Below are 17,373 nucleotides of genomic sequence, written 5' to 3'. Positions count from 1 at the left end.
AGGCTGGAAGGGAACACAGGAAATTCATAGCTGGGCGGAACCAGCGGAGAAACAGGAAGTTCAGAGCTGGGCGGAACCAGCAGAGACACAGGAAATTCAGAGCTGGGCGGAACCAGCGGAGACACAGGAAATTCAGAGCTGGGCGGAACCAGCGGGGACACAGAAAATTCATAGCTGGGCGGAACCAGCGGAGAAACAGAAAATTCATAGCTGGGCGGAACCAGCGGAGAAACAGAAAATTCATACCTGGGCGGAACCAGCGGAGAAACAGAAAATTCAGGGCTGGGCGGAACCAGGGGAGAAACAGAAAACTCAGGGCTGGGAGGAACCAGCGGAGAAACGGAAAATTCATAGCTGGGTGGAACCAGCGGAGAAACAGAAAATTCAGGGCTGGGCGGAACCAGCGGAGAAACAGAAAATTCAGAGCTGGGCGGAACCAGCGGAGACACAGAAAATTCAAGGCTGGGCGGAACAAGCGGAGAAACAGAAAATTCATAGCTGGGCGGAACCAGCGGAAATGGTGCAGAGGAACTGACTGGAGGAGGTAGGAGTAGGAGACTGAGAGGGTATACAGGGGGATCAGGGCTGGACGGAACCAGCAGAGAAACAGAAAATTCAGGGCATACCTCCATAGACCAGTCCATTAGATCCAATAGTTGCTCCATATAATTTCCTGAGACCGAATACAGCTCACCCTCAGTCGCGGAAGTGTGGACAGGGCGTTCTTCCATGCCCTCGATCTCCACTAAGGCTGTTAGGTCCGTGATTCTGTTACAATTATGGGTGTGTATGTATGCTAAACGAAAGGATAAAAGTGCTCGAGGAGGATCGGGATCAGATGAGGAGTTTACTAAAGGAAGAAGGAGAATACAGACAATATACTACATTACATTCAGCATTAACATAGACATTCACAGATAACTTCACATACAATCACGGACGAGGGAGAACTGAACAGACCGGGTTTTTTAAATACACAGAAGGTAATGAGGGAACTGGAGACAGGTGGGGAATCATCAATTAACCAAAACTAGAACAGGAAGACCAAATAAGGAAACAAAGTTCATAAACGTAACAGTTCCTGGTTTCTACTTGGAGCCCAGAAGATTGTAAGTTTCTGCTCCAGAGTTAGGGTGCTGTCCATGGTTCTGAATTATCCACAGACTTCCCATACTGCTATATAGAACATATTTCAGAAAACACTATTAAATTTGCATACTTATGTGTAAAAAAAATAGTTCCTCTTGAAACTCCATGTTTCTTTCACAAAGAACAAGACCAAAACAAAAATGTTTCTGTGTTTTGGAGTTTTTTCGAAGTCCATAACATACAAAATTGCACTAATGCCTTTTAAAAAGTGGCATGACATACAGCCAAGTATGGTGACCCATACTCAGAATTTGTGCTCTGCATTTAACCCATCCAAAGTGTACACATACAGCAGTGAACACGCACACACCGTGAACACACACCCAGAGCAGTGTGATAAAATAGGAGATAAATTAGCTCAGTGCTCTAACATAACACAAAAAGTGCATTATGAAATACACCCCAACATTTCACAATGTGACATGAAATTACGTCAGTCTGAATGCTTTTGTCCATATAAATTAGTTTTCTCAACCTGGCCAGCAAATGTATTACAAGCCAAAATCTATTACTCCTCTCTGATAAATTCTCGCCCAAATTGCTAAACTGTCAATGGGTCATCCATCAGTGAAAGTCTTTTCAGCACAAAGCCTCAGACATTTTCACTTTGATCACATACTCTCACCTTGACTCTCTCACACGCTCGGACTGGGGCAAACTGTTTTCACACTCAATGCATTTAGAGAGGAAGACAAAGCCCCTGTCTTGCCTACCATGGAAACTATGCATGCATTTGTCCGGGGATTGAGGTTATCAATCTGTGTAGGGGTTATCTTGAGGCAAGGATATGCTGGTGGTATAGCAGTTGTATAGGGGCTTTTTGAGCAGAGAAAGGACAGGCATGGTGAAGAAAAAAAGAAGTTGGGCTTTGATATATGGGTCTCATTGGCTAGTGGGTGTTTCTGTTGTCAATGACGGTATACCAGGATGAATGTAAAAACATGCATGTGTGTGCACACATACACCTACTTATGCTATATCTCACTTCCCTCTGCTCATTGCACACACACATTTTATATGCAAATTATATCTCCATTCGCAAGGCATTTGCATTACTGCAAACAAACAAATATATTCTGGTAGTGCATATTTGTCACGCTGTCTGGTCTGTTTCCATGAGTCTCCACTAGTGGTCTCACTTCCCCATAGGCACCTCACCGTAGGCACTATAATTCCCATAAAGCCTTCTCCCTTCATCACAGTAATTGCACTCCTGTTAATTGCACTCAGGTTTCTTCACTTGATAGTCATTACCCTGCCTATATTAACCGGTCTTTTTCTGTTGTCTTCATGGAGTCTTTTCTTTCCATCACCCAGCCTTCCGAGTTTCCTCGTCTTCCGAGTTCCTGTTTCTAGTTCCTGTTCCTGTTCCTATCCCTAGTGTTTGTTTGTTTTGGATTGATTTCTGGTTTTGACCCCTGCTTGTTGGATTCTGATTTGGATTACCCATTAAACCACACTGCGCTTGGATCTATCGTCTCCTGTGTTTCCCTGGGTCTCCGATCGTAACAGAAGGAATCCATCAATGTCGAGATCCAGCGGTGTGGGACTTCATACCCGTTCCCCAGTCAGTATGGTGGAACGAAGGGCAAAATACGTCAAATTGACCACCCTCCGCCAAGAGGGCAATGAGGTGGGTGCTATGGCACAAGTGTTCTGGACCCTGGCGGATGGTATGGGATATAATGATGCGGCCCTAAAATACATTTTCAACACCGGTCTGGATGACCCGGTGCCTCGTATGGAAATGGATCAGTTGGACGCTTTTAATTTTTGGGATTTCGTGTTCTACCTTCAACATCAGCTTCCGTGGGATACTCCAGCCACTCCTGTCTCTCCCGGTGGGATGGACAATTCTAGACCAGGGTCTACAAACAGAAGGACCGCCAGCCCAGTGCCACAACACAAGGTGGTCGCCAGCCCAGCGCCACAGCACAAGGTGGTCGCCAGTCCAGCGTCATGGCGCAAGATGGCTGCCAGCCAAGCGCCACAGCGCAAGATGGCTGCCAGCCCAGCGCCACAGCATTAGATGGCCGCAAGCCCAGCGCCATAGCACAAGGTGGCCACCTGCCCAGTGTCACAGCACAAGTTGGCCGCCGGCCCAGCGCCACTGCCCAAGATGGCCGCCGGCCCAGCGCCACTGCCCAAGATGGCCACCGGCCCAGCGCTACTGCCCAAGATGGCTGCTGGTCCAGAGTCATGGCACAAGATGGCCGCTTGTCCAGCGCCTCTGCACAAGATGACAGCCACAGTTGACCCTCCAGAGTCGAGTCAGGTTCCCGTTGACCCTCCATAGTCGAATCAGGTTGCCGTTGACCCTCCAGAGTCCAGTCAGGTTCCCGTAGACCTTCCAGAGTCGAGTCAGGTTCCCGTAGACCCTCAAGAGTCGAGTCAGGTTCCCGTAGACCCTCCAGAGTCAGGTCAGGTTCCCGCTGAACCTCCAGAGTCAGGTCAGGTCACCGTTGACACTCCAGAGTCAGGTCAAGTCACCGTTGACACTCCAGAGTCAGGTCAAGTCACCGGTGATCTTCATGGGCAAAGTCAAGTCACCGGTGTTCTTCATGGGCAAAGGCAAGTCACCACTGATATTCATGGACAAAGGCAAGTCACCATTGATCTTCATGGGCAAGGGCAAGTCACCAATGATCTTCATGGGCAAAGTCCAGTCACCAGTGTTCTTCATGGGCAGAGTCAAGTCACCGACTATCTTCATGGGCAAAGGCAAGTCACTATTGATCTTCATGAACAAATGCAAGTCACCATTGATCTTCATGAGCAGAATCATGTCACCAATGATCTTCATGAGCAGAGTCAAGTCACCAATGATCTTCATGAGCAGAGTCAAGTCTGAACTACTCTCTGCTGAACTACCAGAACCTCTCCACGCCTCTGCTGAACTACCAGAGCCTCTCCACGTCTCTGCTGAACTACTAGAGCCTCTCCACGTCTCGGCTGAACTACCAGAGCCTCTCCTCGTCTCGGCTGAATTACCAGAGCCTCTCCTTGTCTCTGCAGAACTTCCAGAGCCTCGTCACATCTCAGCCGAACTCTCTGAGCGCTCGACTGATCCTGTCGTGGCCACGGAGGCCACCCTTAACTTGTACATGTTCTCTGTTTCAGACTTGCCTAACCAGACTTGCTCTCCTGTGTCATCGATCCCACTGTGGTGGTCTTCTGCGCCGCCCTGGTGGGCTTCTGTCTCGACCGCATGGAGGTGGTGGTCTTCTGCGCCGCACTGGTGGGCTTCTGTCTCGACCGCATGGCTCCAATTCCACTTGATCCTCTCTGGATTCCTGCCCTGTCGGTTCGGCCCTGGGCCACTGAACGTTATGTTCCTTCATGGACTTGTGTTTTGTTGTTGTTTTTGTTTTTTGCTCTTCTTCTCTCTGTTTCCCTCTATGGACCTGGCCCTACATCCCTCCCCCTGATCCTCCGCCGGTCCACCTCCCTCCTGGGCTCCTTGTTTTTGTTTTTCTCTCTGTTTCCCTCTATGGACCTGGCCCTCCGTCCCTCCCCCTGATCCTCTGCTGGTCCACCTCCCTCCTGGGCTCCTTGTTTTTGTTTTTCTCTCTGTTTCCCTCTATGGACCTGGCCCGCCGTCCCTCCACCTGATCCTCCACCGGTCCACCTCCCTCCTGGGCTCCTTGTTTTTGTTTTTTGCACTTCTTGTCTCTGTTTCCCCCTTTTACCTGGCCCTCTGTCCCTCCCCCTGGTCCTCTTCTGTTCCACCTCCCTCCTGGTCTCTGTGTTCCTTGGTCTCTTCTTGTTTTCAGGTGGAGCATCTGGTAGCTGCTCCGTGGAGGAGGGGGTAATGTCACGCTGTCTGGTCTCTGTTTCCCTGAGTCTCCACTAGTGGTCTCACTTCCCCATAGGCACCTCACCGTAGGCACTACATTTCCCATAAAGCCTTATCGCTTCATTACAGTAGTTGCACTCCTGTTAATTGCACTCAGGTGTCTTCACTTGATAGTCATTACCCTGCCTATATTAACCGGTCTTTTTCTGTTGTCTTCATGGAGTCCTTTCTTTCCGTCACCCAGTTTCCTCGCCTTCCGAGTTTCCTCGTCTTCCGAGTTCCTGTTTCTAGTTCTATTCCTGTTCCTGTTCCTGTTCCTGTTCCTATCCCTAGTAACAATATTTTCAGGATGCTCTCACGCTCTCAAACACTTTCAGAAAAAAAAAAAAAAACCTGAGTCTGATAAGATAACCATAAGTCATAAGGGCTGCATTGTCACTGTGGAGCTGTTTTCTTTGCATGGCTGCTTCTGTAATTATGCACAATGATACATCCACATTATTGCAGATGTAGATTGTATGGTCAGAATGAATGCTGATTGTGTGTGTGCTCAAGCTTGTGCTGTTACTACCAAACCTGTGTGTTTGTATGTGTTTGTGTGTGCATGCATGCATGTGTGTGTGTGTGTGTGTGTGTGTCAATACTTTTCACTTTCCCTAATTGCCCATAGCATGCTGGGACTGTTTAAAAAAACCCCATAACATTAGCTTCACACGGCTCAGCATATGAGAAATTAGAATCTTTCACACTGCTCTGTGATCAGCACTATCCAGCCAAACATGGCCTACACCACAAGAGGGGCTGCAAAACAGATCTGGAATCAGAAGATGGTATTTCCTTCTGCCTAGGAGGGTTTACAGCTTTACCGGAAGAGGGAAGGAAAGAAAGGTTAAGCCACCGCTGGTTGCCAGATTCAGCACCTCTGCTTTTGCAGTGTTCATGTGTGCCTTACACAGAGTGTCTGGTCCTTTATATTAGAGCACAGTGCCTATTATAACTTATTGCATGTATTTTAGTTGCATGTGACCTGGATTCATTATAGAGGCTTGTGGGCACAATATTTCCAGTTATTTTACTTTTGTCGAAAAGCAAGACATTAGCAGCAGCAGACTTGTAGGTTAACCTCATGATAAATCTGCTCTGCATGGTATTTGAAATGTGCCCAAATGCAGAGAGCATCAGATCACCTTGCCGAAGAAAACTGCCTAAACCGCATGTCTAAACTGGTTTAAGCTGGTCTTCAAGCCTCACCAGAACCCTTCTAAAATCAGCCAGCTGACAGTTTGACAAGGCTGGAAGACGAGCAAAAAAATTATATTGTCTGTTGTAGGCTGTTTTCTCAGTAAGGGCAGTCAATAACCTACAAGAACGCATTTTACAAATATCGTTTAGAATTTGTTATTTTTAGCGCACTTTTTATCTGGAAAATAGCCGACACATACTGTAGCATTTTTACTCGTCCATCTTTGCTAACAAAATAGGCGAGGTTTGAGCATTTCCCCGAGCGCGAGCAGCAATGCAGTCCAATAAATTATGTTTAATTCAATTCACTTAAACTTCCAGCGCGCTGCGAAAAATAAGCATTTATTGATAATGAATTCAGAGCGCTCCTCCTCCTCTCGTACTCCTGCTCGCCGCTGCGCATTAAGAGACAGCTGGCGATGAGAGGAATATCCCTCCACTCTCACTCTCATCTCTGTCACCTCTGTGTTTTCCTCAAGCACTGCGGACAGAAAACGCTGTGCGCAGAGCTTTATAAGGCACGACACGAGGAGGATGCGCACCACCGGGGTTTGGCCAGCGACCGTCACTCTCCCGGTCCCCCGGGACTAATTTTCGGTTAGAGATATTTAATGGGCGTTTGTATTGCCGTCTCCGCTGATTTCCGTGGATACCTGCTCGGATATTGTGTTATACGGATTCAGGATGAAGAGGATGAACGTAAGCACTTCAAGTGTATTACTGTGCAAGCATGCTCCCTGCATTCGTTGTGTGTTGAAGCGCAGATGAGTTTATTTTGTTTGGAAATGGCTTTACTGTACGATCAACGCGCAACTTTATCGTCTTCGGATGTGTTTTGCATTTTGGCAAGTTTAATGTTAAGGCAGGAAACGCGACTAGGACAGGCGATCTTCAACTCTCTTCTTAAGATTCGTTGTTTGCCGAGACAGAAAATTATCGATTGTTCGTTCCATTTGTGCGGAGATGCAGTTCGTGACCGGTTGCAATTACGCATTTTTCTCTGGTTACATCATTGTCATTGAAAAATGATATTAAGTAAAAAAAAAAAAAAAAAGTATACACGATCTAGTGTGCTTTCTTTTCAAGGAAATCCTTATTGCGCTCGGATCTTGTATTATGGTAATCTCATGCATTCCTCAAGCAATAAGTCATTTACAACTAGAAATGAGAATCAATTCTGGTTGTTAATCTGATTTTTTTTTTTTTTTTTTACGATTCCGGTTCCTTGAAGGTTCTACTAGTAACTAATTTATTTATAATAAAAAAAATCGAAGAATGTTTGCACAAATCTATAGGGTAATTACTTTAACCAAACATGTTATCATAACTACAGTATAAATAAATATAATTATGTTAAGCATTTCATTCATTAATTCATTCATATTTATACAATATCACCGAAAATCTTATAATGTGTATCTTTGTATCGGCACTGTTACTATGTTTATGACTAAGGTGAGTGAAGAAAATACTATAAATAATAACTGCTGTGTACACAATAACATTTGACATTCGCACCCATTTGTGTTTGTCAACTCCAAACACTTGAGTGTGTGAGTGCAATCAATCTTTTTTTCATTAAAATAAAGCAGCTCATTAAAGTCAGTGTTTCTTTAGTCACACTTTATATTTTTGATTAACTAAAAATAACTGAATCATAAGATAAATTCGTGTGGGAATCAGACTACACTGGTTGCACATTTTGCACAGTATAGTGGTGTTACAGTGTAACAAAATGAATCTGTTTTTGAATGGGAACCAGTTCACATTTGCCATCACACTTGTTAAGTTAAGCGGATTTGCTTCATCAACCAACAGAAAGCTACTTGGTTTGAAACTGACTTCTGTTTGAGCTGAGCTTCATACAACACTACACTACTGACAATAGTGAAAGGAACTTTTTGCTCACTAGATTTTGTTTATGCGACTACATCTTCAATCCTTAAGAGATTCCACCAAATTGTGTGTGTACATATGCAGCATTCATCCATTCATTCCTTTCAGTATTTCAAAACCATAGTTCTGGGTTCCTAAACACTCTCAATTCTATTTGCAGCCACGTTGGAAATCGCCACCCATGTGGCCTTTGGGAGTGGCCAGCAGGCAGCCCTGTCCCCGTGAATCAGCACTGCGCAGAGCAGCCATCAGTGGCAATGTCCTTGCGCTGCCACCGTTCTATGTCCCCACAGGCAGGAGTGTCCGGGTCTTCATCTGTGCCAACCCTGATGGTAAGAGCATGCAGTAGTTTTTCCCACACTCTAAATTTAATATATACACGCACCACACACACACACACACACACACACACACACATGAACACACGCATATATATATATATATATATATATATATATATATATATATATGAAGAGTTCAGATGCAAAAGCCTCTATGTGCCATCTGAAATTTTCTTCTAAAATTAGCATTTTTGTCAGGCTCCTATGTTTAGGTTCAGTAATTTTACTTTAATGGCAATGTATACAGTATGTCATTTTCTATGCCATTAAAGTGAAATAAAAGAACATAAAGACAGGAGCCTGATGAAATGATCATTTTAGATGAAAATTTCAGACGGCACTTAGAGGCTTTTGCATCTGAACTCTTCATGAACTTTTGAAAGGGTATCTATAGAGCTTCTACAGAATATTCTGCCAGTGTGATTTAATGTTCCTCAGATCAAATATCTCTCATTTTTAGAGTTTATATTAATCAAGATATGTGCAAAAAAAGTGTGTGTATGTGAATTTGACAATCACCTGAACCCAAGGACCATACTATTTGCAATGAACACTTAGTTCTGTCAGCTAGATTGACATCTGTTAATGCACAATCGATATGAAAAACATGCTTTATCATTTATTTCAGATGGCAATGACAGTTCCATATCATCGTGTCGTTTCATAACACACACTGCTATCTTCATAGACATTGGTAATGTCTGCAGGACCACTGTCCCATGAGCTTTGACAAGAGCAGCAGTTAGTGGAGCCGCAGTCTCAGCACTGAACACAGGTTTCAATGTTCCACAAAAACATATGTAGGCCAAGCAACCGTGACACAAAATATTGTGCTGCTCTACAGTCTCTTATATTAAAATAGCGGGGCTATCAGTGAAAAACTTGCTTGTGGCTATGGGAAAGTGGTTAACAGAGTGGGAATTTCTTGCTCCTATACCGAGAAATCGTTGATAGGTCATCATTCCCACCATTGATTGCTCATTTTTACACCTTTAGGCTTAACCCCAGTGATGCTTAGAGTTGACCTCAGATTTAATGAGTGCCAGGGGAACTAGACGGCACATATGCAGTCAAAGATTTAAATATGGGCTGCAGGGAGACCTTAAAATAGTACTTCTAATCTAGGAGTAAACAAGCCAAGGGAAAGTATAAAATGGGTTAGAAGGGAGACAGAGAAAGAAATTGAGAAATTAGTGCAGAGGATTGAGGATGAAGTGAAAGGAGGGAAGATACCCTTGAATAAATTAAATTGGGGAAAGGATGTCTTAAATAAAATGATGACCTTTCAAGTTGGAGTATTAACGATAAAGTCTCCTCTAAATTGCAGCTATAACATAGGTGCCCATGTCATATTCCACCTGTTTCTGCATTTTTTCCTAATGCACATGTATGAGCTTACATGCATTATTTCCTTAATATGTATAATGATAATATTTCTTTGTTTATTGTTATTAAATAATAGTAAACAATATTTAAAATGTATGTAAAATGTATTTATATTAGGTGGTCTTTACTATAAACTTTATTCAATATAGTTATTATGTACGTATATATTGGTGCATTGTAATTATATTTAAATTACTTGCATTTAATTAACATTTCTAGTTACACTGTTAACTTCACCTTCATTTTGTTTGAGTATCCTGACCAGCTGACACATCAAGCTGTGTGTGTTTGAGGCAGGACTATGGTTTGTTGGACCTGTGGTAGGCAGAGGGAGTGTTTGGAAAACCTATTTTAAATGGTTGTTATTTTGGGCAGGTTCATTTGGTGAGCTAGAGGTATATAAATCACACTTTTCAGCTTTATATTTCTTCTTTTTTATATAGACTTCTATTTATTTCTCTATAGGCTCTACATTCAAACACCATTGTGCATTATCACATTCAACCATCAATAAATTTATACAACTCATGCTGGAAAACTGTAAAGAGAGTGAGTCTTAAGCCACTTCTCTACTGCATTAGAAAGAGAACACAGAGATTTTTTTTTTGGTCAGAGCAGTCAGCCCTGGAAAGCCATCTGCTTGAAGATGCTTTAGTGAGAGGCAGAGGTGATGCTCTGTGCTGAGAGAGTGTGAGGTAAAGTGTTGAATCTGATGTACTGGACCTGTAGATGCACAACTCAGAGGTGATCTCAAGGTAGAATTAATGATACTTTCAGTAACTGAATGAGCCAGCTGGGCTTTGGTGCAATGCTTTTCCACTCTAAGCACTAGAGGGAGCAATTCATAAATCTCAGAATTACAAAAACGGATTTGGCCTTGCACACGTAGACTTTTAACAATTCTTTGCTGTCCAACAGTCTTACAAGTCTCACTCTTATACATGCCTAGACTTGAGAGGAATGCTTTCAATTTGTGCTAGTGCTATTGTAGAAGTCATCTCAGTGATTTAGTGGGTCTACTAGAGGCAGTTAGGACAGCAGTTGCTGGAGTCTTGCTGAGGTTGAGATTGACGCTTTGAGGAAATGAATGTGATAACATGTTTACGCTTATTTTGTTGTTTTGTCTATCTGTAGGACAACCAGGGGAGAATATAGTCTTATGTGCAAGAGTTTAATTCTGCCTTAAGGACCTTGAATTTAATGCTACTGTGTTGTAACAGCATGTGTGGAGTTAGCCAACATGATTCATTATAGTGCATTCACTTTTTTAAATGCTGGGCAAAATGAAGCAGCCTTTTACTCCTGTTTGTCTATGAAAGGGTCATTCTGTTTTTTTTTTTCATTTAATGGCTTATTTATAATCATCTCCGCATATTACATGTTGACAGTATTTTACCAGACAAAGGATTTACACACTTTAACCTTTAATGCAACATTGCTTCATGAAAGCATTGCATTCAAAAATACTCAAATTACTTATAATAATGATGGATAATTATGTGCTTTGAATATTAATATAATATTTTTGCCTTTGAGCATGTGGTAATTAGTTTACTAATGCCATGTAGCTAATGGATTGCCAACAGGAATGTGTTTTAGTCACAGATGGGATGTCATTCATTTGTTAAACACACATGGTCAGGCGCCTTTGATGTGGGGCAATTCTCGTTCCATCGTCCTCCATCTTGCGACCTCACCTAATCCCTAGAGTCTTGTGCTTCAGCATCAGACAGCTGTATCAATACTGAGCTCATCTATATGCGACCATCCTTTCAGAGCCTGTGCTGCTGGAGACATGTGAGAACCTCTGGGATACAACTGCACAAAAGCTTTACCCTGGATTATAGACATGACTAGACAGATCATTGAGTGAGATGCATGCTTCGAAATGATGCAGACATTAATAAACTATTAAAGCATGTTTAGAAAGTGATAAGTGACTGTAGAATGCTTTTATCTTAAAATGTCATTGATGTTAATGTGGTGTGGCATCTATTTCTATCAGAACTTGCATACTATACAGCTCTAAAATGTGGGCCTAAATATATATATATTTATTTATTTATATATAAAAATATATTTATTTATTTATATATATATATATATATATATATAATATATATATATATATATATTATATATATATATACACACACACACATATATATGCTTTTAAGAACCCCTTTGTGACAGTGTTGTTGGTTAGACTTCTTTTTTATGGGCTTTTCTGAAGCTCTTAGACATAAAGCAGAAAGAAATTAATGATTAATCACTTTATCAAATGGACTTTGGATTCCATTCACAAGAAATTATGCAAATGCAGATGAAAATATAGATATTGTGGTCATAAATTAATACTTCAAAACAATTCGGGGGCAACATTTTTGTGGCCACACTCAATTTGTTTATCATATATATATATATATATATGTGTGTGTGTGTGTGTGTGTGTGTCAATTTAGTTTGTAAATCATGGCGACATTGCACTGAATTTTGTTACCTAATAATTTTCAACATAATTTTCAAATAAAACAAATAAAATTTGTATTTAAAATTTAGGGAGGGATGATATGGGAAGAGGTACAGTCAGAACTAATCTTCTACATGGTTGGGAGGTCAGATATGCACTTTTGAACTCTTAACGCTCTGGGCTGGGTTTCCTGATAATGATTAATCTTAGCACATAAGAAAGTTTTTTATGAGTAATTTTATGAACGTTCGTTATTTTTTCACGTGCGTTTACCTAAAATGCACGTAACGTAGTCACACGTATCCATGCTTTAAGTGCTACTTAGGAGTCGCTATACGTTTGTCAAGAGCTGAAATGTCACCTTTGGCTCGTAATTGTAGTAGGCTACATGCTCGTTTATTGAAATGTTAACCTAATGCTGCGTTCCAGACAGCTCAAATATAATATAATATAATATAATTCATTTCATTTATAAATTCTAATTTAACTATAATAACATGAATAAAGCACTTGAATAAAGTTAAAGGTGTAATCTGCCCATTGTCCTGCAGGTGACAATGCATTTAGGGCTTTACGATTATTCCAGAGCACTTGTAGATCTACGATGATTTTCAAGTGATCATTAAGTTATGATGCTTTTGGGAAAAGACCGTAATATTAAGATCAGTCATACGATCATTTTTACAAAACTTTTTAGGCTTACGTAGCTTTTGGGAAACTCAGCCCTCATCTATCCGGTGGGACATAAGTTAAAGAAAGCTCAATTTGGTCCAGTTTTCTGAGCCAAACAACCGAACCATGCACAGACAAAAGAGCCACTCAGACAGCACATGAGTACTAAATTCAGTTTCTTTTGTGTCTTATCGTAAATCTACAGAGAAATAGACAAAAAAATGTTGACAATTTGTCAATTTTGATGAGCATCTTCAGGAACACAAATTATGGTAGTTGCCTTGCTATCTACACTCTAAAAACTGCTGGGTTGAAAACAACCCAATTTGGGTTATTTTGGCAACCCAGCGCTGGGTCAAAAAGGGACGAACCCAATGCTGGGTTATTTTAACCCAACCAGTTGGATTATCATGTTTAACCCAGCCTGCTGGGTTGTTTTTTTATGGTTTAAAATGACTACATTGCAGGGTTTCAAAAACCAGAGTGGGTGTTTTTTATCACTGAATTTCAGAAGAAAAACTACTGTATTTATAAAAATGTTCAAATTCATTTCGCATGTTATGCTTGATGAGGCAGCGTTTGTGAGCTCAGTGCTGCTTTGCAGCCGTTACCGTCGAAACCTACCTCTCCTGCTCTTAGCGCCTCCTGCTGGCAGAAAAAAACTCGCGGAGTGCCGCCACGAATTGAGTGTAACGATGTGGGAAACAATGCATGCTACGTTAAAATGAACCCAAATTGAGCTAGGCATTAAACCTACAAATATTGTTCATTTTAAATATCACTTTTACACACAAATAATAATTACCAAAAGGAAAATATTCTTTAAAAACGAGAAAAGTCAAAAAGCAACATGTAAGAAGAAATGCAGAAAAGGATGGCATTAACAGCTACAGTTCAGAAAGCATTGAACATTTGTTGAATATAACTTAAGATCAAATTGGACTTTGTTCAATTGTATATATTGTATAAAAATATACGAAAACACTATTATACAATAAATGTACAATTAGTTAGGTTCTTTACCAACTATTCTGGCATGACAGTACACAAATAAATCACAACATTAACTCTGACGTGTGTGTGTGTGTGTGTGTGTGTGTGTGTGTGTGTGTGTGTGTGTGTGTGTGTGTGAAAGAATGTGAGCATGTGTATGAATGACAGCGTGTAAACTCTTCTACTAAACAACACAGAAAAAGCATTTAACATTGTTTTTAAAATATATACACTTACAGTTTGTTTCATAGTCCATGAATACAGGTCATGCATCACTGTCAACTTTCATGATCTCTTTAGCATAACTGATGTAGTCATGAAGAAGCCCCATCAGCACATGTGACATCTTCTACATCATCCAGGGCAGGGTCCTCCTTTAAAACTACTGCTGCATCAGTTTAGAGGAAAGGACGTTCTCTTCTTTGACCAGCATTCATCCCAGTCACCGCCTGCTCTTCATCAGTGGCCTAAGAGAAACACATTTGAAAAAATAAAACATTTAATTAAACTATCCATTCTCAGATAGAGGTGTATTCACATCTGTAAGCATAGGTAAATAATCTGTTTTATAATTTCAACACTTTGTGGGGTTGTTTAATGTCTGTCTACCACAGCGCTCCAGTAGGCTATAATGGCAGCACTAGTGTGAGGGCATGTAATATTGTTTGAATAAATATATTGCTTTCAGAAAGCTACTTTCCTGAAAGATTAAAACAGACATGACATTCCCATACCTCACAAATGTTCATGTACGTAGATGGCTGCTCTTCAAATGGTTAGTTCGCCAAATAATGAAAATGGTCATAATTTACTCTCCACATGTTGTTCCAGACCCACACAAACTCTGCTCATTTTTGGAAAACAAATAAATATATTTAATATTCTCTTAATTTGTGTCCTCCGTTGCTAGTCTGGGAGACCAGTATTTTATTTTGAACATACATGTTTGTTATCATATAATGTAAGATTTATTCATATATAAATATCGGAATGAATTACTTCTACAATAACTCTGTATTTATGAGGTTTGAAAATACTGATTATCTAGACTATAAATGGATTAACAAAATTATGAGAAAATTAAAAATATATTCATTTCAATTTCAAGTCTTATAGGTTTTGAATGACATGAGGGCAAGTAAATGATTTTTTGTGTGAACTTTACCTTTAAGAAGGAAGACTAAGAATGATGACTCTCCAAATCAGACAAGACAACTCCAAAGTTGGTTTGAGTTCTGCAATGAATTTACAACACAGACATCAATGGTTTTAATGAAATGAGCACGTAATCACACTGTTGTTGCATCAAAATGTGAAGTAAACCGGCAGGAGACAACAGAAACATTTATTTTCTAAAAATAACTTCTCAAAAAATCTCAAAAGAATGATGCTCTCCCATGTCTCTGGCTTTTAACATCTACAAAAACAAATTATGAAGTTTAATTTGTTGCTTTAAACTATCTTTCCCTCTCTTCAGCAGAAGCTGAGAAAACCACCTCCTCCTCACACAAGCAGACTTCTGTGTCATTAATCCTAAATTAGTTTGAGTTCTGCAAAGAGGGACATCAATGGTTTCAATAAAATATTAACATGTAATCATACTGTTGTTGCATCACAATGTGAAGTAAACAGGCAGGACACAAGAGAAACAAAAAGAAAAATAACTCGCATCAGTCTCAAAAGAATGAAGCTATCTTGTCTCTGGATTTCAACATATACAAAAACAAACATTATTTTAGTCTTAGTAAAAATAAAGATAACTTGATAGAATTCTGAAGTTTACTCTCCTTAAACCCGTCTGTCCCTATCTTCAGAAGAACACCGTCTGTGTCTTTAACTCTCGGTGCAGACACAGTGAAGATACGAGCTCGACAAGTCTGAAATATTACATGTAAAACATACTTTTAATGTTTGTGTTACCACTTCAACAGCCTCAAAATAATTATGCTAGTCTTTACTACACAATGCCGTTTCCTTTTTTCAAAGTTTTGTTTTCTTCTTTTTTTACATGAATGCTTTAAAATGGAATTGTCTCCCCTTTCCACTTCTAACCTCTGTTAGCATTAGCATATATTTTTTGTTTAAGACTTCATATGTTACGAAATATTTAACTACAGTGATATTTAACATGTTTGTGATATTGCTGTGGAAATAAATTAGCATTTTGGGGTTTTAAGTTCCTGTATTGCTTGGATAATCATGTTTTAGTTTTGTTGGGGTGAAAAAAAGTTGAAAGAGTACAGGAATACATGATAAGAGAATGGAAAGTTATCAAGGCAGCTGGTTCAGAAGAGAGTGGGTGGGAAACAAAAGCTCTAGATAGTTTGATCACAGCATTTATTACTAAGAAAACAACAAAAAAGAAAAAAGTGTGAGGGAAAAGTAACAGACTTTAGAGATTAGATGCTTTATAGGACAGCCCAAAAATGATCAGAATGGACAGTTATAAAATATTTAAAACATGAAAGGCGCATGAGCTGTTCAACCCACCAAAAATCTGAACTAGGCTGACACAGATAGAGATGCTGTAGTGAGCTGTGACACGCTGTCTTGGCTGCCTGTGTCTAGAGGGTTCAGAGCGCATGATTGGCCTCATCTTCCACAGAGAGCTCTCTAGTCAGATTTTTCTGTTCTCTATCGCAATATCAACTATCAGTGGAGAGCCTGCACAATAGCAAACTGATACAGACAAGTAGAAGAGGAAACCATGCTTCAGTAGGGTTGAAATGTGCATATAAATGGCAAATAATTCAGTTAACTTTCTACCTAGCTATGTTTGACTAAGCATCACTTATTATGTGACCTTGAAATCAAGACTGTAGTGATAGCAAAGCAAATATTTTAATATCCATATAAGAGATTATTTAATGTACTGTATCAAAGGTTTGTAAATACAGTTTTAATTGATTTGTGTATAGGGCACTGATAGATTTTGTTTTTGTCTTGCTACTAGCAGATGTGTGGAGTAGTAAAAACAGTAAGCCTGAGTATCCTCAATGTGTCAACTCGCATGCTTCATATTGCCCTGACTGTCTGTGACAAAAGGCATCATGTAATATTCAACAATATACTCTGCAGCTGTGTGCAAGATTCTGACGCCACTAGTAAATGCAGGTATTTTCGCATTTCATTCACAAGCACTCAAGCTTGCAAGAACTGCAGTTAGTTTCAATCCTCACAATCTCATATATATATATATATATATATATATATATATATATATATATATATATATATATATATATATATATATATATATATATATATATATATATATATACTGTCTGGAATAGTTCCTATTTTATGTCATATTGTGTCTTTGTTTTACATTTTCAAAATCAAGCATCGTCCTGTTTATTTCCATGTTTTGAATTCCACATTATCAGTGTGATCGCAGATTCTGTGTTTGTTTTTGTTCTGCTACTAGC

At 40.1% G+C, this 17,373-nt stretch overlaps 1 protein-coding gene and 1 long non-coding RNA gene across 2 annotated transcripts in view; one reads left to right on the top strand and one right to left on the bottom strand.

The window, feature by feature from the left end:
• The first annotated feature begins 6,643 nt into the window (after positions 1–6,643).
• Positions 6,644–17,373, top strand: part of LOC132109351 (NACHT and WD repeat domain-containing protein 2-like) — an 85,416-nt gene continuing 74,686 nt past the window's right edge. The window contains exons 1-2 of the mRNA XM_059515371.1: positions 6,644–6,886; positions 8,244–8,415. Of these exons, the coding sequence (XP_059371354.1) occupies positions 6,872–6,886; positions 8,244–8,415 (187 nt within the window). The 5' untranslated portion in view covers positions 6,644–6,871. The remainder of the gene's footprint in view (positions 6,887–8,243; positions 8,416–17,373) is intronic.
• LOC132109390 (uncharacterized) lies at positions 14,158–15,187 on the bottom strand. The gene is made up of 2 exons (XR_009424493.1): positions 15,111–15,187; positions 14,158–14,412 (listed from the first exon to the last, which is right to left on the bottom strand). It is a non-coding gene; the product is annotated as an uncharacterized LOC132109390 (long non-coding RNA).

This window comes from Carassius carassius, chromosome 2 (genome assembly GCF_963082965.1).
Source record: "Carassius carassius chromosome 2, fCarCar2.1, whole genome shotgun sequence".
NCBI classification, from domain to species: domain Eukaryota; kingdom Metazoa; phylum Chordata; class Actinopteri; order Cypriniformes; family Cyprinidae; genus Carassius; species Carassius carassius.
Note: the sequence above shows the minus strand (reverse complement) of the source record. Positions and strands in the feature narration are given on the sequence as shown.